We start from the raw sequence: 21,203 nt of genomic DNA, 5'->3' as shown, positions 1-21,203 counted from the left end.
GATACTCGCAAACATCAGCTAACAGGCAAATGATCGGAGATTTACCTGAGGATTTGTTTTAGCCAATCAGGAGCAGGATGGAGTCAGAAGAGAGCCCATTGGTTGGATTTCTCTACGTCACACGTCAAATGAGTGTTTTGGTTGCTATGAGCGTTGCTAAGGCGATCTGTTGAACCGGAAACTGAAAAGTAAAAGCCTCCGCAGTAAGATGATTTATTATTATCGTCTTATTAAATATTAATTCTTGTCAATTTTTAAATCATCAGCTGCAGTTAATTAATAAAATATCGAGCGAATGTGTAGTTTTGATGAGTCATAGAGCTAACTAGCTAATTTTCGGTAACTAACTGTAGATTTGTTGTTTGTTATTTAATGGACCAAATAAACATGTAAACAAACGTCACGTTAACTGAAAACAGCATATGTAAATAAATAAATAAATAAACAAACAAATAAATATTAAAGTAAAACGCTTACTTACGTAGAGTGTAAATGACAAATAATAAATAAAACAAATTTTAAAAAAATACATTTTAAATAAAAACATCAAGTTAACTAAAAAACAGCACACGTAAAAAAGTTACATAAAATAAAATATTTCAGAATTATTTGCATAGCCTTTGTATAAAAAAACAAAAATACAAAAAAAAAACAAAAAAAACCCCCAAATTTTAAACAGGAGGGAAAAATTGTACTTTTTACTCGACAGGTTATTAACCCTTTTAAACCTGGATGGACATCAGTTTGTTTCTGTGCTTAATTCAAATGCATTTCACGAGTATTTGAACCGTTAAAACCCGAGCAAAAAGGTTTAATTCTCTTCAAAAAACCTGGGAAAAAGCAATGAGCAAGATATTTGTAAAAGCTGACAAGAAAATAACCCAAAAATTAATTTCAAAAAAGGAGAGAAAGAAAAATATAAGAAAACTATCAAAAAAGGGAACTATATTTATGTTATTACAATTATATTCCAAATATGTTACAGAATATCACTGACATTTTTTTTACTTTCCTTTTTTGTTTGTTTGTTGTTTATTTTTTTATTTTATTTTGTCTTATTTTTTGCTAATTTTTTTAGGTAATTTTCTTGCAACTTTTTTACTTTTTTAATAATTAATATTTGGGTAATTTCTTGTTAAGTTGCTCGTTGCCTTCCTCCCAAGTTTTTGAGAGAAATAAAGCTGATTTACTCTGGTTTCTAAGAGTTAAGATTTTATTTCATTTTTTAAAATACACACATATGATAAGGACACAGAAAACAACCAATACACTTCAGTAACTGTTCAAGACCCAAAGAAAACTAAAAATCATTTGTTTCTTTCTTTATAAAGCACAAAACCGCTCTGTGATCTATTGAAGACCCTGCGTCCTCTGAGATGAATCTGTAAAATCACCTGTGATCCTTTAACAATCAAAGAATAAAAACCTGTCATTACTGAATCCTTCTGGGTCTCAGAAACTCTGAGTGACCTGAATGTTTTTGACTTTCAGCAGAATCAGAAACTTTCTCGTCATGTCGTCTGATCACGTGTGGCGTCTCCGGAGGCCGCTGCCGCCCAAAACGTTCCCGCGCTCCGTAAAAACGCCTCCTGCTCCCACAGCGTCAGGAAAACTCACCTCTGATCAAATATATCTCTGTAAAATGTGTTAAATAATGCCGTCTGTATAGACAGAGCTAAAGTTCACTGCAAAGCTGCATCATTTTTGGGAAATATTTGCTGCCAAATATTGATTTTGAAAGAGGAAGTTTTTTCCTGGATTTGGGCCACACAGACCCGTGAGGCTGCAGAGCAGATGTGACAGATTTCTTTCTCTTTATGTTTGCTTGCGTTTGGACTCCTTTCGATGCCACAGATTGTCTCAATTATTTAGCTTAACCCTTTAAAACCCGGATCATCGTCAGTTTTCTTGCACTGCGTTCAGACGCCCTTCACGAAGCTTTGGAAACTGAGCAAAGTGGTTTGATTTCTTCCAAAAACATATGAAAAAAGACGGTGCCTAACTTGGCAAGAAACGCCCCACAAATTGCAAATATTTTACCTAAAAAAGAGAGGAGGATTAAAGAAAATAATGTGGAAAAAATGTCCAGAAAGACATATTTATAATTCTAATTATTTATAATCAAGATCAAATAAATATTTTTTAAAAATTATTTTAAGCAATTTTTCTAGGGTTTTTTTTGGGGGGGGGGGTAATTTTCTTGCAGCTTCTCCTCTAAATGCCACAGAATCAGCTTCATCTTTAAGTCCTGAGAGTTAAATCACTCTGAACATCTGACTCTCTACAAGGAAGCAAATATTTCTGAAACTGGTGAGAAATTCTGTTCAGCTTAATGAAAATGCAGCTGCTGAATCTGCAGATGTGCTGCTTAAAGTTCAGTGAATCACGATGCAGTCGGACTGAGTCAGTGACCTGCAACATAAATCCAACGTGAGCACAAGAGGAGGAGGAGGAAGAGGAGGAGGTCACATCAGCAGCAGGACAGAAAATCAAAAAAGAGCTGTGTTGTAATCGTTTTCTAAAACGTCTGTTGGAGGAGCAGAAAAGGGGAAGTGACAGTCAGTGTCCAAACTCAGAGGAGGACTGAGGTTTAGTCTGCAGAGGCTGCTCGTCCGTCACTCTTTACTTTCACATTCAGCAGATTCAGAGAAAAGACTCGAGGCCGGTCACAGCAGTTTATGACGTTTCCAGGACTTAGGGACATTTCTCCGATTTTAGGACGTTTCTAGGAATTTAGGACATTAGTGTCTTAGCTAGGACCTGTGTGCATTCTTAAAGTACAAAAATAATGCTAAAACAAACTTTGTGCTCAGGTCTGACCTCCTCTCCTCAGCAGGTGTCACCGTCTCTGCTCCTGGATCAGGGATGCAGGTCTGAGGGGATCCAGCAGACAGGACGCTGAAAGCCCCGCCCCCAGAGCGGCCCCGCCCACCCCTCTGCAGCCTGACACCGCCCCCACGTCGATGGACCGGGTCACTGAGGGGTTCCCCTGTAAACCACCACGCCTCCGCCCAAAGAACCCCCTGCTGAGCCTCCTCCAGTCAGGTGAGACCCAAACTGATCACGTCTGAAACTAAAAAAACGTCCTTTTAAAATGGACTCTGGTGTTTCCACAGATAAACGCTTCCTCGCTCCACCGCCAACTTTCTGCCTCAACGACTTCCTGCAGGGCTGTGATGGTGCTGAGCGCGACTCCCAGTCTGCACCATAGACACCATAGACACCATATAGACACCATAGACACCATATAGACACCATAGACACCATAGACACCATATCGAGTCTGCGGTCTCCAGCAGTCTGACAGCAAACACACCGAGGTCTGCAGCTGGGGCGAGAAGATCTACAGCAACAGCTCGTGTTGTAATGTTAAATCATTTCTGCAGAAGTTTGAAGAAAAACGGTTTAAAAATATCTCGAAAAAGCCAAAAATAGTCATTATTAATTAGTCATTATATAAACTGGACATGATCTAATGCAGCACAACTTTATTTTTGACTTCTGGTGTATGTGTCACAGTTTATGAAGTTATGCAGACCAGGAGGCTCCATTAAAGGGTTTTCAGATGTGCATCTTATTTTGAATTTCTCTGAAGTTACCAAAAATGTTAATTACGTACAAGATATGAAGAATATTTCCACTTTAAAGGCAAAACCATCATTCAGCTTTAATAAAGAGCTGGAATAAACTGATCCAGTTTACACAGGAAAACTGTGTAATTCAGGAGGAAAGAGTTGAATAAAACTTCTGTTAAAACATTCTGTTTTTTATTGTTAACTTTTTTTCTATTTAAGTTTGATAATTTTGTCTCATAAGCTGAAATCTTATTTCCACACAGAGCACAGTCCAGCTCAGACTGTGCTCTGAGTTGGTTGAACTTTGGCTTCTCCAGATGGCGAATGGAGGGAACTGTTTCATCCTGTCAGCTGATGGAGGCGAAACTGAGTGCATTTACTCGCCCTGCTGACTGCTGGGATTTCCTACCACTGGATGCACATTTTGCATTATAAAAAATCACTTTCAGAAAATTAGATATCATATATATTATTTAATTTCACTTTCTGTAAATAACTCAAATCTGTCCAAAGCAGCGGCTGGCAGATGTCGGTCTGGATTTTGGTTTAATATATTATAATAATAATTATTAATTATTATTATTATTATTATTATTATTATTATTATTATTATTATTATTTACTTATTTATATTACCAGTCATAAAAACAAGAAGGTAAAAACACACATAATATTTTTGTAGTTTGGAGTTTTGTTTTGTTTTTTGGATTTTGTGCAAATGTTTGTCTGGCTTCAGTTTTATTGCGTTGTAATAAATATATAAAAGTCAAAAAAAAAAAATATATATAAAAGTCACGTGTCGATGACGTGTAGGTAAACAAACGCTGAGCCAATCAGGGAGCTGCAGCTCGGTCAGCTGACCGCAGCTTCCGGTTTAATGTTGTGTTGTCAAGATGGCGGGACACGACCATCATCACCATCAGCTCTCTCTGTGTTTCTGCGACTTAATGAGGTAAAACTGCTGTTCTCCGTCTCCCGCGTTATTTATTAAACCGATTTAAAGTTAGAAAAGCGGAGAAACACTCAGAAATAAACTCACGAACACCAGCTAACGGCTAACATTAGCATCATTAGCAGCTAGGAGGCTAATCTCAAAGTAAACAAACCGGAGATTGACGGAAAAACTGATCGAGTGTTTCGGTAAAGTTCGGCAGTTAACGGCTCCGGTGGTGACACACAGACCGGTGACAGCTTCACTGACTCCCGCGGGCCAAATCTGGCCCCTGACAGTCTGCCGGGTGGCCCCCCAAACGTTTTCTAATCAGAGAAATGTCCGAAAATCATACAAATGTCCTTAATGCAAGACATGTCCCAAAATCCGAGAAACGTCCTAAAGCCATAGAACTATCCGAAAATCAGAAATGTCCTAAAAGCCGAAACACGTCCCTAAAATCCTGAAAATGTCCTAAATCCCTTCAAATGTCTAACTCTGAGAAATGTCCTAAAATACAATAAAAGTGTCCTAAAATCCTAGAAACATGTATGTGGCTGCTGTGACTGGCCCCTGGGCTCCGGTCAAGTGGCCCCTCAAAGACAGCTGAGTGTCCCTGTCCCTCTGTGTCCCTCCCTCAGGTTGCTGTGGTCCCTGGTGGCCCCCTGTGCCTACCTCAGTCTGGTCCTGACCCTGGTCCTGCTGCTGCTCCTGCTGGGGGTCCGTATGTGGCTGCAGGGCCGCCGGAGGGCCCGTCGGGCTCAGGACGGCGGGGGCCCCGCGGTGGCGTTCTTCCATCCATACTGCAACGCCGGAGGAGGCGGGGAGCGCGTCCTCTGGTGCTCCCTGAGGGCCCTGATGCAGCGGTACGGTCTCACCGATCCGCCTGCAACAGCCGGAGGAAACAATCACATTTACTAACGTTCTGCTCTCAGGGACGGTTCTTTATTTATCGATTATTAAGTCCAGATGAAATCCGGGGGGTGAAAGCTCAGGTTTGGTTGGTTGGTTGGGTGTGTGTGTGTGTGTGTGTGTGTGTGTGTGTGTGTGTGTGTGTGTGTGTGTGTGTGTTTGTTTCTGATTGAAGCATTTGTCCCACATGATGAGTTTAAGGACCATCAGGTTTGTAAAAATCCATCACCTTTTTTTTGACTGGGATAAGTGGTGTAATTTTTAGCGATTGTTAAAGAAAACGTGCTCATTTTTTCTATAAAAAATCACTAAAATATTTGAAAGAGAATAAAAAAAAGTAAACAAGAAGCCTTTAAAAAAAGAAAACACCTTTTATTTCCTTTAAAATTGCATTTTTTTAGAGGAAAAAAAAAAAGCCAAAACTATTTAAAGAAAAAAAAAGCCATTTTTTTTCCTTGAGTCAACAAATAATTTAGAAATAACTAATCAAAACCCTGAACTGAGGCTAACCTGGTATAAATCACTGAAACTGATCTTACGTTTCCCTCCTGTCCTCAGGTACCCCGGCGTCTCCTTCGTGGTTTACACGGGCGACCAGGGCGTGACCGGCGAGCAGATCCTGGACGGAGCCCGACAGCGTTTCAACATCACGCTGCCTCGACCAATCACCTTCGTCTTCCTGCGTCACCGCTCGCTGGTGGAGGCCGCCTCCTACCCTCACTTCACCCTGCTGGGACAGAGCGGCGGATCCATGTTCCTCGGTGAGCCCGGGACACAACAGGGGACGCATCAGGGGACGAGACACAACACAAGACACCTCAGGGGACTTGTGGTGAAATATGGCATAAATGGAGATTATGAGTTCAGTTACAGTTACTCAGTGTGTGTGTGTGTGTGTGTGTGTGTGTGTGTGTGTGTGTGTGTGTGTTGCGGGGTGGGAGGCGTTGACGGCCTTCGTCCCCGACCTGTACGTGGACTCGATGGGTTACGCCTTCACTCTGCCCATCTTCCGTTACCTGGGCGGCTGTAAGGTGGCGAGCTACGTTCACTATCCGACCGTCAGCACCGACATGCTGTCTGTGGTCCGAGAGAGGAACCCCAGGTAACGCACGCACACACACACACACACACACACACACACACACACACACACACACACTCACACTCTGATCCTCGCTGGCGGCGCCATCACCTCGTACATCCTGAAACACCAAAGCAGAGTTTGAACTTTGATCTGCTGAGGGCGTTTCATCAAATCTCAGTTTTTGGGGAGAAAATCAGCATTTTAACGTGAGTGTAAAAGATTTTCTAGCTTTTTGGAAACCTTCAGTCTTCCTCCTGCTCTGGTTCCAGGTTCAACAACGCCGACTTCATCTCGAGGAACCCGGTGCTGAGCGCCGCCAAGGTGGTGTACTACTGCTGCTTCGCGCTGCTGTACGGCCTCGCCGGCTCCTGCAGCGACGTCATCATGGTCAACTCCACCTGGACGCTGGGGCACATCCTGGCTCTGTGGCGCTCGCCCAGCCGCACCAGCATCGTGTACCCGCCCTGCGACGTCCGCGCTTTCCTGGACGTCCCGCTGGAGGAGGAGGAGGAAGAGGAGGCCGAGGAGGAGGGCTGGGAGGAGCTGGGGCGGGAGGAGGAGGAGGGAGCGGACAGGAAGTGCCACTCCATCGTGTCTGTGGGTCAGTTCCGTCCGGAGAAAGACCACCGGCTGCAGATCCGGGCGTTCCACAAGCTGCTGTGCAGGAAGGGCGAGGGGCCCGGCGGCCGGGAGTCCCTGCGGCTTGTTCTGATTGGAGGATGCAGGAACCAGGAGGACGAGGAGCGCGTGCTGATGCTGCGGGGGCTCTGCCAGGAGCTGGGCGTGTCCGACCGCGTCGACTTCAAACTCAACGTGCCCTTCGAGGAGCTGAAGAGAGAGCTGGTGGACGCCACCGTCGGCCTGCACACCATGTGGAACGAACACTTTGGAATTGGTGAGGACGCCACGCCACGGCCACACACACACACACACACGCACACACACACACACACACACACACACACACACACACACGCTCTTCTTTACTAAATTATTTGCTCTCCTCCCTCAGATACAGTTTCAGCTTAAATACTCACTTCAGTCTGTGATTTCTCGACAAAACTATTTGATTACCTTAGAAATGATTAAAATCTCCTCCTTAATGAAAAAAGAGTATGAATATGCAAATACTGTTAATTTCAGAAGCTACAGATAAACTCTGCAGGACTTTCCTAAAAAACGACGCTGAGGTGTGTTGAGGAGTAATCTCTCTCAGTCAGCAGCTCTGCGTGTGTGTGGCAGTCAGGGTCGGACACCAGCACTGTAAAGAGCGCGTTACAAAATCACAGTTGACATTTAAGCTTATTTCTCAGATTTAATGACATTGTTATGATTTTAGGACTTTTTTGGGATGTAAGAACATTTCTAGGACATGAGAATGTTTCCAGGACTTTAGAATATGTCAAAGATTTTAGGACGTTTCTCAGATAAAGTGGAATAAAGTTTTATCAGTATCACTTTCAGAGTACTGCAGCTGGTATCATAACGTTTAAAACAACAGTCAGCCAAAGAGGGGACAGTTTTTTTTGTTGTTGTTGGAGCGGGACAGAAGTAAAAATCCCACTCTGATGTCCAGGTGTGGTGGAGTGCATGGCTGCAGGTACCATCGTCCTCGCTCACAAGTCCGGCGGTCCGAAGCTGGACATCGTGGTGCCGTACGAAGGAGGGCAGACGGGCTTCCTGGCGGACAGCGAGGACAGCTATGCCGCCACCATGGAAACCATCCTGGCGCTGTCTCCGGCGGCCAGACTGGAGATCCGACGCAACGGCCGGCGCTCTGTGGAGCGGTTCTCCGACCAGGAGTTTGAGGCTTGTTTCCTCGCCGCCATGGAGTCTCTGATGAGCAAACTGGAGCGATGAGGAGGAGCAGACGGCGTCCACCAGGGACACGGACCTTATTTATAGTGAATAGACGGGCTGAAAGTGACGCGGCACTTCGTTTAAACATCAGAGAGAGACGGCGACGCCGTAAAAGAGAAGCTCCTGGTGGACGTCCACAGATAACATCGTCCTTCTTATCTGCAGCAGAAAAAACCCTCTCTTCCAGTGACTTTGCATGTGTCAAACTCACGACGACTAAAAGCTGCCGGCACACAAACAGTTAACAGGCTGAGCGAGTTTCTGCTGCAGCTCCACTTTTAATTAAACCGAGTCACATTCCAGACAGCTTTTAGTCCGAATGTTTGCTGGTGTGGAGTTTACCGAGTTACAGTGATCACAGTTTATTTACGACGATGAACTGAATCCTAAATCAGATTTGAAATGGTTTTTTTTCTGATAAAGTCACTGAAATGAAGAATTGATCTGTTGTTTTTCTTCTGTGCACTTTGAAGAAGCACTTAAATGTTTTTGGGTTTAAGGTTTTAGCCAAATCTGTCTTTATTTAAATGTGTCACTTCCTGCATTCCTGTTTGTTACGAGGTCGAAGCCACAGAGATGATTAATGTTAAAGAAACTTTATTTTGGGATGAATTATTACTATTTAAGTCTGTTTGTGCTGAAACTAAATTAACAATACTGCAATAAATACAATCATTAAACACTTCACATGAACTGCCTGTTTTATACAATTATTTCTGCAGCTTATTAGAGAAAATCTGCCATTTAACCCTTTGAAACCTGAGCAGATTGGTTTGATTCTTACATGCATCGAAAGAGAAACTTAACAAGAAATTTCCCAAAAAATTGGCAAGAAATCTGTAAAAAGTTATGAGAAAATTACCTGAGGTTTCAAAGGGTTAAAACCATCTAAGAAACACAGTAAAATTAGCTTTTTGCTGCTAACAGTTCTCACTGTGAGTGTGACAGATGCACAAACAGTCTCATGATAAACAGAGAAGAGAGGATAACCAGATCAATACACTGTGTGCAGCTGGTCAGTGAAATGAGTCAAAGTTGTGTGATTGGATAAAATTGCAACACCGCGCAGAATTTGTGGGGATTGCCTGAAATTGGGGGAATTGTTGCCGTTGCAGCATCATGTGTTGTCTAAGGAGCTGTTCACATGGCAATAGGGCTGGGGGACATGGAATAAAGTCTTATAAACTCTGGTAATAATAATGAGAGCTCAGCGTTAGCGGCTGGATGAGACACGGAGCGATGCGTCCTGGTGTTTCTAAATAATTCATCCAAAGTCTGATTAAAGCTGAAACCAACACAAAGTCGCCTGTAGAGTCTAAAGAAGTCACTTTCACCTCTGCAGATGTGTCTGTTTCAGACACTTTGGTGCTGTGAGGAGAAGCTGCGCTCTGTTTGTCTGTCTCACTGCGCTGCTGTCGGACCATCAGCTGACTGATCCACCATGATGAAATGCTGTGCCTGTCAAACACTCAGCTGTTCGACAGTCAAAATCCTTCACTTTTTTACAGGATTTTACAGGAGCGGCTCAAGAATGAGAGCATGTGAGTGCACACAGTCTTCAACGGAGGCCTAAAGACAGCCATACAACGTCCAAAAACGCTTGAAAAGTCCCTGTGCAGCATTATCAAGTGTCTTGTATCTGTTCAGATCAGAAACTTTTTTGTACTGAACTTTTTCCAAACAAAGCATTTCCCCCGTGACACAAAATTCCTCTGGGGGACACTGATCTGAAAATGCTTTGTTAAGCAATAGATGAGTGCTATTTAAAATGCTATTTTAAATGTACATTCAAAATGTTTTGGGGTGAAATATTCCTTTACAAAGACAGTTGCTGCCGTCTGAATGTCTCAGAATAAAAGGTTGAATGTGAGCGCTCATGTCGTCTGCTGCTGCTTATTGGAAGTGTTGTTATCGTCTGAAGTATCGGACTGACCGTCTCGCTCTTCAGCCTCACAGGAAACGCCGCTGACCTCCGGCCGGGTGTGTTGAGAGCCTGCGGCACTCGCCACGGCTCCTTCGTCCTCCTCCTGCTCCTCTGTCCCGTCACCGCCGGCCGCCGCCGTCTCCTCTGTGCGCTCCGCCTCGTCCGAGCTGTCGTCCTCCATCACAAACAGGTTCTTCATGGAGTCTGCCACCGCCTCCCTCAGCTCGTCCTCCGACTCCTCAAAGTTCCTGATGACAAACAGGAAATTACAATCATCTCATGTGGAGTGTATCTCATCTCTCAAAGGAAAACGTAATCTGAAAGGTTTGTTTAAAGTCGTTTAAGGACACCTTTCACAAGCTGTTTAACCCTTTGAACACTGAGCGTTGGTTTGATTTCTTTCAAAAAACACGGGGGAAAAGCAGTGAGCAACTTGGCAAGAAATGTTCCGAAAATTGTTAGGAATGAGTTGATTTGGAATTTTTTTTTTTTCTAAAAAAAAAGCTCTGAAAGAATGTCCAAAAAATGTATATATGATTATCATGATTATCCATCTAAAATTATTTTACAGAATTAATAATATTTTAAAACTTTTTTCAGGTAATTTTTTACAATTTGTATTGCTAATTTTTGGGTCATTTCCAATCAAGTTGCTCACTGCCTTTTCCTCATGTTTTTGAAAGAAATTAAGCCAGTTTGCTCAGGTTTCAAAGGGTTAAATCCTTTGTATGTGCAACTCAACTGAGGACTTCTGTGGGAACTGATCGATGTTTAGAGAAAGTCCAACATCAAAAAAAAATCCATTTATAAAAACCTCCTCTGCTTTTTCGTGCATTGTGAACTGAAACAAGTTTGCTGACTTTTATGAAGTAAATTTTAAGAATTAAATTCGTTAACAAAACGAAGAGACAGTGAACAGGAGGGAGCGTTGACTTACGTGTCGTCATCGTCTGACCTCGGCTCCAGACGCTCCTCATCCATCTCCACATCAGAGTCCTCGTCCTCCTTCCTCTCCTCTTTTTCCTCCTCCTCTTCTGCATCTGACAGTAAACACAGTTCAGTGTGTCAGATTATTTAACCCTTCGGGCCCACTTTAACATTACACAGACTTGTATCATTCTGTGCACAAAATGAGCTTTTCATAATCAAGCTTTAAAAAATATTATACTTTAATATGATTTTCCACTTTCATTAAGTTTAGTATTTGAACCACCATCAGTCCTAATCATGAAATATCAAATATTATTGAATTTTCAGAATTTTAATGTAGTCATTGTCATTGTCATGCTGATGTCTGATGACCTCTGACCTGCAGTCACTGAGTCCAGCGTCGATGACGTGAGTTCAGCCTGAGCGAGAGCGTTCAGCAGGGTGTTGGGAGGATCGTCCTCCCACTGCCGGCGACGTGCCGCCTCCTCACCTGAAGGGGGCAGGGTCAAGACACACACAGGGGTCATATACAGCAGTGGTTCCCAATTGGTGGGTCGCTGTCCAAAAGTGGGTCTCGGGTCCATTCTGAATGGACCGCAAGTGACTTGTGAATACACACAGTTTTTAAAAAACATTCATATAAATACATTTTACTGCACCTGGTTCAGCCTCGACCGCCGTGTTGTAGACGGAGTTCACGTCCATGTTGGCGAGGGCGTCTAGCAGAGTTCGAGGAGTCCTTTGGCTCCACCCCCCCCTCACCTCTGACCAATCCCTGAGCTTCAACTCCTCCCCCTCCAGGAAGCTCAGCGTCCGGTTCAGAGGGTCCACTTCCTGTTCAGGAGGTCAGGGCAGAATGAGAGAAAGAGGAAAAAAGAAGAAGAAGAAAAACAAGGAATGAAAGAAGAAAGACAGAAGAGGAAAGAGAAAAAGAAAGAGAAACAGAAAGAGAAACAGAAAGAAAAAGAAAGAGAAAAAGGAGACAGTAAATAAAAGAAAAAGAGAAAACAAAAGAAAAAGGAAGAGAAAAAGAAGAAGAGGAGGAGGAAGAGGAGGAAGAGGTGTAAATGAGAAACTGAGTTATCTTACCTCTTCCTCTTTTTGTCCTCCATCACCCTCCTCCTCCTCCTCTTCCTCTCCTCTCGCCTCTTTCTCTGCTTCTTCTTTCATCCCTCCATCATCCAAACGGATCTCAAACATGATTCCCTTCTGCAGAAACCACAAACAAAACATGATGACAAAACAAACAGATGACAAACAAAACAAACAGATGACAAAACAAACAGATGACAAAACAAACAGATGACAAACAAAACAAACAGATGAGAAAGAAGAGGAATGACAAAACAAACAGATGACAAACAAAACAAACAGATGACAAAACAAACAGATGACAAAACAAACAGATGACAAACAAAACAAACAGATGACAAACAAAACAAAAAGATGACAAAACAAACAGATGACAAACAAAACAAACAGATGACAAAACAAACAGATGACAAACAAAACAAACAGATGACAAAACAAACAGATGACAAACAAAACAAACAGATGACAAAACAAACAGATGACAAAACAAACAGATGACAAACAAAACAAACAGATGACAAACAAAACAAACAGATGAAAAACAAAACAAAAAGATGACAAAACAAACAGATGACAAAACAAACAGATGACAAAACAAAATAAACAGATGACATTCTGTAGAGAAAAAAACATACATATACCGAATGTGCTTTTTTTTGCCATTCTGCTTTTTTTTAACCATTATTTTATTTTATTGTTTTTATTTATTTAAATATTTTTCTTTTTTTCTCCACCTATTGATTTTCTCACTCTAATTGTTTTTTTTTTATTTTCATTTCTGTATCTTTTTTATTTTATTTTATATTTTTTTTTCCTTTTTACGTGACTGAAAGGACTTCTTGTTCATCTGGTTGTGTATTGTTTTTGTACGTTTACATAAACCAATAAAAAGAGAATTACTAAATGATTTTAAATTTAAAAAAAAAAAAAGTTCAAATGTTTTGAGTTTGAACAGACCAGACTTAAAGGCGGGTGTGACTGTTGAGGTGAGTGATCTCACCTTGTCATTGTGTTTCCTCTCCGGCGCTCTCGTCTGGTCTCTGCTCTCCTCTCTGATGTGCCTCAGAGCGGCTTCAACGTCCTGCAGCGGGAACCACAAAACATCAGACACCAACACAGCAGAGTTCAGGACGGAGAAATAGAACTACAGTGTTTTAATAACAAATAAAGCAACATGTCACCGATGCACTTTGTGTTTCAGTTTAAATCTCCAGTGTGAAGGATTTAGGGAGACGTACTGTAAGAACGTGAATATAACATAATCAGTGTGTTTTCTTTAAACCAGATGAAAATAAGAATCAATGAGCCTCACGCAGCAACATTCTCTCAAATTTCTCTTAATTTTCTGTGAAGAGAAAATAAATGAGAAGTCAACTCCAGAAGCACCAAAACTGCTCTGACCAGCTGAGCTCAATGCTGAATCCCACTGATCATCAGTCACCTGTCAGCACAGGTAACGCCCCCTGAACACCATATAAGGGCAGGTTTAGTGCTTTTTCTGGCACATGAAAAAGACTGCAGACATGACACCAAACAAAGGCTGAAAGAAGGAGAAGAGGAACTTCTGCTGCAGTGAAACTGACATTCTGTTAAATAAGCTTAAACAAAAGCGATTTCAGGAAGTCGCATTTACAAAGTAAATTGTTGTGTTTAATCACAATCAGTCGACTGTGAAAACAAGATGCTTTTCTCTTATCTTGGTCCGAGTAATCTGGACCACTCGTAAAATGTTCTCTTACATAAGAGAAAAGCAAAAATAAGAAAACATTGGCAAATCCCAAAAATCAGTGGGTACTAACAAAATAAGAACAAATCTTGGATACGAGCAAAAATAAGAGAAAATTTGCTTGTATATGGTTTCTTGCATGAGGCCCATTGTGTTTTCGTTACCTGAGAATGAGCCATTTTCTGATTTTGTAACATGAAACGTCTTTAAAGAAAGAATTCTCTCAATTATACATTTAAAACTATGTTACAAAATAAAGTATAAATATATTGCATTTTTTTTTGAGGTTATTGTCTGTTTTGTTGTTCATTTGTTTTTACTTTTCTTTTCTTTTTTCTAATTTTCCTAATTTTCACATAATTTTCTTGTAAATTTTATATATATATATATATATATATATATATATATATATATATATATATATATATATATATATATATATAAAATATATAAACTTTATTGACAGCGGTGCAAATTTACGGCACTGAGACGTATGATATCATATCTAGACATCATGTGTATTAAGTTAAAAGGTCAGAATGAGTGAGACTCAGGTGTTTACCTGTGCAGGTGAGGCTCTCGGCTCTCTGGGTTTCTCCACCACAAAGGTCTCGTGTTTGTGTTGTTGCTGAGGCTGAAACGTGACAGAATGAACACGTATGAGCGTTTCACTCTGTCTCGTTCATAAATATGTTAAATATGTTTGTTTGTACCTGAACTTCAGCTCTCTGTCTCATCTGTCTCATCTCCTGCTGATACTGCAGTCTGATGAGCTCCAGCTGACGCAGGTACTCCTGCACGCACGCACGCGCACACACACACACACACACACACACACACACACACACACACACACACAGTACATACAGTTACAGGTAACATAAATACTCAAATACTTCAAAGCTGAAATTACAGACTTTAGTAGATGTATGGAGCTACTTTCCACTATTGTAAAGCAAACAGGTGTGTGTCCTACCTGCTGTCCCTCCTGTCTCTTGTCCTGAGGTGTGTGTCCTACCTGCTGTCCCTCCTGTCTCCTGTCCTGAGGTGTGTGTCCTACCTGCTGTCCCTCCTGTCTCCTGTCCTGAGGTGTGTGTCCTACCTGCTGTTCCTCCTGTCTCCTGTCCTGAGGTGTGTGTCCTACCTGCTGTCCCTCCTGTCTCCTGTCCTGAGGTGTGTGTCCAGGCTGTCCCACGTCCTGCTCCTGCCCGCCGGGCTTCCTGTGGCGCTCAGCTGTGCACGGACGCAGACCCTGACGGCCAGAGAGTAGAGGTCAAAGGTTAGGGCTGCAGTGGAGCTCGGCATGATGGGAAATTACCATAAACACTCAGTACTGATAAGAAAAAGTAATCAAGTGCGTTTCAAAGATTTTTGGACATTTCTAGTTGTTTTAGGACATTTATCAGCTTTTAGGACATTGGTGTCTTATCTAGGACCTCTGTCGGGGGTGTGGGGGCTCTATTTTCATTCTGTTTTATGTCTTAATGAAGACTAAAAGTACAAAAACTATTCACAGAGCCAATTACTTTATTTTTATTGTCAGTTAGAAAATGTTTGGGGGCCACCAGGGACCCTGTCAGGGTCCAGATTTGGCCCTTGGGCCATAAGTTGAGTATAACTGTTGTAATTCTTTGTTTCATTTTTTAATCTTTTGTTTTACAGATTTAAATTCTCCACTAAGTGATTTTAATTTCTTTTTTCAATGCTACTGTTTTATAATCACTTTTGTGGCGTGTTATTGTTCCATTCAACTTGTGCAAGTTTTTTCCTCACTTTCCAAATAAATGTTACTCTGAATAGAAACATTGAGTTATTTTCCTGTTGTTGATTTGAAAGGCACCACTCAGCTTTGAGTCATGTTTCTGTGACCGAACTTTAAAAACCTGCGGATTTAACAAGAGCGACGTTTTTATATGTAACGTTCTGTTTCTAAATTTAGGCTGCTCCGTTCATTATTAAAACACGTTTGTAAAATGTTTTCTTAAATATTTTGAGTGACTGTGATTCCTCAGTGTAGGTTCATCTGAACTGGAAGAAACCTAACTGAGGCTGTGTGTGTGTGTGTGTGTGTGTGTGTGTGCGTGCGTGCGTGCGTGCGTGTGTGTGTGTGAGAGAGAAGATCTCTGAAGTTCGATCCTACCAGCTGTTTCTCTGCTCTCAGTTTGTACTGGTTGGCCTCGTGTCTCCTCTGCAGGTATTCATTACGAGCTGCAGCCACACTGACACGCACAGAGAGGAAGGTGAAGGGTTAATAATCTAGTTACTTTTTTTTAGACAGAAATCACAGCAATACGCCACACGAGTTTCACAGGGTTAAATACTAATGAGATGCGTCTTAATGCAGCACAAGAAAAGTGATAATGATGCAGGTTTTTATAGGGTTAATCAGTAATAACAATTACTATTAGCAGCAGGTCACTCACAGCTGGTAGGGTTCAACAGTGAGGTCTTCACACCGCTCCACCTCTCTCTCCTGAGGAGGAGGAGGAGGAGGAGGAAGGGCGTCCTCCTTGTTCCTCCTCTGCAGGGCGTCTAGCTGGGCGTAGTGGTGCTGGTAAAGACCGACAGGCTGCTGCCCGTTAAACCTGCATCAGGAGCAGTTTAAATCCACAACGAACCCAGAAACTCATAAACTAAAAGTAACCTTGTAACAGCAGTAAATAAATAGTTATTACACAGTCAGTTTGTGGCACAATCCCAGCAGGATAATAATATTATGTGATAATGCATCGTCCTGAGTTTATGGCAGAAGTGTGAATAATGTGTGTGAATGTGTGTGTGTACTCGCCTGTGGTTCTGCGGCGCTGCAGCGTCTCTGTCTGCGGCTCTGTGATGGACAGGCTGAGATCGCAGAGAAACGCAGTATTAGTACAAATAAAAACTGTACAAGGCCTGCAAAATAAGAAACAGTTGCACTGAACATTGATAGAAATTGCAAGATTTGACAGCATCATTTCATACGTGGACATTTATTTTTCATTTTAGATTCTCCTGAAGCACAAAAAATTCCTCATCTCTCAATCAAGTCCAGATTTATTATTAAAACTGGAAAAACCTTTGGAAGCAAATTCTAATTTAACCCTTAAAAGCCTGAGCAAATTGGCTTGATTTTCTTTCAAAACACGACAGGAAGGTAGAGAGCAACAAAAGAAAAAAAAGAACCAAAAATTTGCAAGAAATTAGTAAAAATGCAAGAAAATTAGTTTTAAAAAAGTTATTAAAAAAAGAAAAATAACAAGACTTGAAAAAGCTGAGATGTGGTGAGTACAGATGAATTTAGTTTGTGCATTTAAAAAAAAAACATTACATTATTCCAGACAAAAGCTGGAAAGTCACACTTTTGTAAAGTGAAGTCATTTTTTAAGAGCAAATATCCTATATCTCCTATAAGAGCCGCCTGGACAGTATGTTTTCTGCTTGTTCACTGATGATCTAAATAAGTCACTAAATGTTTCTCCTGTTGCGTTTTTTTAAAATATTGCCGCCGAGAGGCTCCGAAAAGCTGCTAAATAGCGCTAAAGTCGGCACGTTGGTAGTCCTCTCCTCCGTCACCTTACATCGTCTTGTTCGTTTGTTTCTGGACGTGGAAATGTTGTTTTATTGCGTAACTTCCGTAACAGTGTCCCCTACACTACAGTGAAAACACAGACTGATGGAAAATCTGGTCAATGGCGGAGAAAGAGTTAAAAAAGAAAAAGAAACAATGGGTTAAACCTGCTGCTGGCTGATGACATGTTGTGGACTGATCCAGCAGCAGCATAATACAGTGTGTGTAGTACTGGAGGAGCGAAACCATGGCAACACGGGCCAAATCAAAGCAATTTATGCTTATTATTATCGGTTCTATTTATTTATTTATCGGCCAAAAATTTTATTATCGGAATTATCGGTGTGAGGTCATAAGTCCCATTATCGGCCGATAATTATTAGTAGTAGTAGTAGTATGATCATTACCTTGTGGTTTGCAGGGCTGTAGACTCTGAGCGGGACCCTCCAGTCTGGTTTAACAGGTAGTCTCTTCACAGCCGCTCCAGGTCTCTCTGCAGGACTCAGCTTCAGTTTCTTCTCTGGAGAGTCAAATCAGAACAACAAAAAGACAGATATCACTGTCTCCTGTCTTTTTCTGCTCCTTTCAGTTGAAGCGTTGCAGGTCAGTATAAATGTCGGCAGTATATATATTGTATGTTTTCCTGTAAGTAAAAATATGGTTATTGAGTGAGTTGTGTTAATTTACATTCTGACAGCAAGTGCAGGTATAATGTGTGAACACCGGATATAAAGATTTGAAACATCAGAAATGTGAACTCACGACACATAAATGTAGGGTTATTTAATGACCTTTAAGGCCCAAAATGTATTGAATTGAATTCAGGACATTTTTTTGTTTAACACTGCAGTTACAGAAAGGTGAAAATTATTTTATTATTATTATTATTGTTATTATGAGCATTATTATTATTTCATTTCAACAGACATGCTTTTTCTGTTACTCTGTTTTGATGATTTTAATTCACTCAAGATTTGAAGGCAGGACTTTTACTTGTAGTGGAGTATTTTCACAGTGTGTATTAGTACTTTCACTTTAGTAAATGCTGCAGTATAAATATTTAACAGATGCACCCATAGGTGGCGTGAGCTCCCTGTTTATTTGTGCTCTTCCTGTTTTTGCTCTTTTGTCTGTTTAATTTCAGTTTTCATTTTTTCCTAAACTAAGTTTAAAAAGACTAATAAATCCACCTTGTTCCTTAAAAAAGTTTGGATAACTTGTCTGAGTTTATCGTTTAAAGAGACATGCAGACGGTGAGCTCTGAGTGAGCGGGGACGACTCATGAAGATAAATGGCTTTTGTGGTCTTTGTGGTCTTTGTGGAGCAGCAGACGCTCCCTCAGTGATGCAGCACCTGAAGGTCCGATGCTATAAAACACAAAGCGACGCGCGACGCCATCACACTCGGTCCGGTCGGCACTCGGCACCGACTCGGCCGAGGACGGAGACGTGTTTCCCTGCAGTTTTTATCTTGAGTGCTGAAGGACGCTGCAGCGGAGCCACCGGGGGGCGCTACCACCCACAGTCAACACACCTGAGGAGACCTGAGACCTTCACGCGCTCAGCTGCTGTCTCTGCTGCTGCTATGTTACATGAGTGTTACATACATGTTGTTTTAATGTTTGTGTGTTACCTGCTGCAGCTGCCGCTCTGGTTTTAGGAGCCTGAGACGCTGCGGCTCGGTGTCGATGCAGCACCGTGTAACTGAACTCCTCCTGCATCACCTGCACACACGCGCGCGCGCACACGCACGCAAACACACATGCACACAAAGTCCAGCAAATTGCAAGAAATTCGTAGATTTAGATCATTATTTTGGTAAAGCTGGGGAAAAACAAAAAAATATATATTCAAAATTAAATCTATAGAATTATTATGAAGCTTTTTTTCCAGATAATTTCCTTTATTTAACTTTAACTTTTGTGTTAGTTTGGTTTTATTTTGCTTCTCATTTTTTTAGGTAATTTTTTGGTAGTTTAAACTAATTTCTTGCAGAGTTCTGCGTATTTTCTTGCCTTCTCCCCGTGTTTTTGAAAGAAATCAAGCTGATACACCCAGCTTCCAAAGGGTTAAACCTCTCAGTCAGTTGACTGTTAAATGGTCTGATGTGAGTCAGAATCGTCACCTGAGGCTCCAGGTGTTTGCTGATGTGCTTCTCCAGGAAGGGACGCCTGAGGACAGAGGTGACGGAGGGACGGTCCCGAGGGTTCACCTGAGAAACAGAGTGTGTGTGTGTGTGTGTGTGTGTGTGTGTGTGTGTGTGTGTGTGTGTGTGTGTGTGTGTGTGTGTGTGTGTGTGTGTGTGTGTGTGTGTGTGTGTGTGAGTGGAGAACAAAAGTGAGAATGAACACTGGAGAGCAGCATCATTTGCAGATGATGATTTTATAATTATTCAGTTGATGCTTTTTTCTCCAAAAACAAAATCTCTGAGAGTCACTTACTCTGCAAAACTCTACAAATAGCACAATCATAAATAATGGAAATAATAATAAAGTGTGTCGGTGTGAGACATTTATTTTCTGTGCATGCAGTGAGCTTATTTGGTAGGAGTGAGAGATCTGTGAGATGTGTTCACTAGATCCTGTAAACATGTGACTGCTGTCTTCCCTCCGTCCGTCGGTTTGATCTCCAGCAGACAATAGAAGCTTCCTCTGATATCCTGAACAGCTGCTCCAACAGTTTCCTGACATTATGTCCTTCTCACTTTCTCTTTAGAAAGACCTGTTTTACAGTTTGAACTCAGAGAACTCTAAAGGAACGCCTTTCAGACTCCTATCAAATAAAAAAATAAAAATAAAATCTGTCTTAAACATTTTAGACGGCGTTTTAGGTGAACCAGCGACCTGGCGGTGCTGCGTTTCAGAGACGAGATTGTGATTGTTCACTTCTGTGTTTAATGCTGAAATCTGTGGTTGATCTGAGTTGTTTATTCATAAGATTTTCTTTATTTAATTTTATTTCAGAGTTCATGTGTAAATGAAATGATTCAAGGGATAGGCCATGATTTAAGTTTATTTATACAAATATTTGACTCATTGATGTGTTTTATGATCAATAAATATTTACACTGATTGATTTAGCTTGGGATTAAAAATAATTTAACAGTTTTTGCAAATATGTTTTAAACAGAGCATAAATATGATTTAAAAAGAGCACTGAATATGATTTAAAAAGAGCATAAATATGATTTAAAAAGAGCACTGAATATGATTTAAAAAGAGCATAAATATAATTTAAAGAGCGTAAAGATTACTTAAAAAGAACATTATTATTATCAAAGGGCATTAATATTATTTAAAAAGACCATGAATATAACTTAATGAGAACATTAATATTATTAAAAAAGAATATAAATATTACTTACAAAGGGCATACATATTATTTAAAAAGAACATAAATATTACTTACACAAAGGGCATAAATATTATTTAAAAAGAGTTTGAATATTATGTAAAACAAGCATAAATATCTAAAAATTGCAATAAATACGTTTAATAAATATGTGGTGCGGTATGATGATTCGATTAAATATGGAATTCAACATGATAAAACAACGTTCCCATTGAACTATTTGATTGAAATCAAGTGATTTTATTTCAGGCATGGATTGGTTGGCACACCTG

General features: G+C 41.0%; 2 protein-coding genes across 2 annotated transcripts in view; one reads left to right on the top strand and one right to left on the bottom strand.

Moving 5' to 3' along the window:
- Positions 1-4,468: 4,468 nt before the first annotated feature.
- Positions 4,469-9,049, top strand: LOC121949579 (GDP-Man:Man(3)GlcNAc(2)-PP-Dol alpha-1,2-mannosyltransferase-like). The gene is made up of 6 exons (XM_042495309.1): positions 4,469-4,527; positions 5,148-5,372; positions 5,977-6,179; positions 6,352-6,520; positions 6,772-7,397; positions 8,079-9,049. Exons 1-6 carry the CDS (start codon positions 4,469-4,471, stop codon positions 8,360-8,362), a joined length of 1,566 nt encoding a protein of 521 aa, XP_042351243.1. The 3' UTR covers positions 8,363-9,049.
- A 726-nt stretch (positions 9,050-9,775) lies between these two features.
- LOC121949191 (serine/threonine-protein kinase Nek5-like) overlaps positions 9,776-21,203 on the bottom strand; it is a 20,257-nt gene continuing 8,829 nt past the window's right edge. Inside the window, exons 10-24 of the mRNA XM_042494812.1 lie at positions 19,706-19,792; positions 19,214-19,304; positions 17,989-18,101; positions 16,823-16,875; positions 16,458-16,619; positions 16,175-16,253; positions 15,179-15,286; positions 14,748-14,828; positions 14,597-14,668; positions 13,309-13,389; positions 12,332-12,425; positions 11,876-12,046; positions 11,596-11,706; positions 11,224-11,326; positions 9,776-10,534 (exon numbers count right to left, since the gene is read on the bottom strand). Coding sequence (XP_042350746.1) covers positions 10,237-10,534; positions 11,224-11,326; positions 11,596-11,706; positions 11,876-12,046; positions 12,332-12,425; positions 13,309-13,389; positions 14,597-14,668; positions 14,748-14,828; positions 15,179-15,286; positions 16,175-16,253; positions 16,458-16,619; positions 16,823-16,875; positions 17,989-18,101; positions 19,214-19,304; positions 19,706-19,792 — 1,704 coding nt within the window. The 3' untranslated portion in view covers positions 9,776-10,236. The remainder of the gene's footprint in view (positions 10,535-11,223; positions 11,327-11,595; positions 11,707-11,875; positions 12,047-12,331; positions 12,426-13,308; positions 13,390-14,596; positions 14,669-14,747; positions 14,829-15,178; positions 15,287-16,174; positions 16,254-16,457; positions 16,620-16,822; positions 16,876-17,988; positions 18,102-19,213; positions 19,305-19,705; positions 19,793-21,203) is intronic.

This window comes from Plectropomus leopardus, chromosome 10 (genome assembly GCF_008729295.1).
Source record: "Plectropomus leopardus isolate mb chromosome 10, YSFRI_Pleo_2.0, whole genome shotgun sequence".
Classification (NCBI taxonomy): Eukaryota; Metazoa; Chordata; class Actinopteri; order Perciformes; family Serranidae; genus Plectropomus; species Plectropomus leopardus.
Note: the sequence above shows the minus strand (reverse complement) of the source record. Positions and strands in the feature narration are given on the sequence as shown.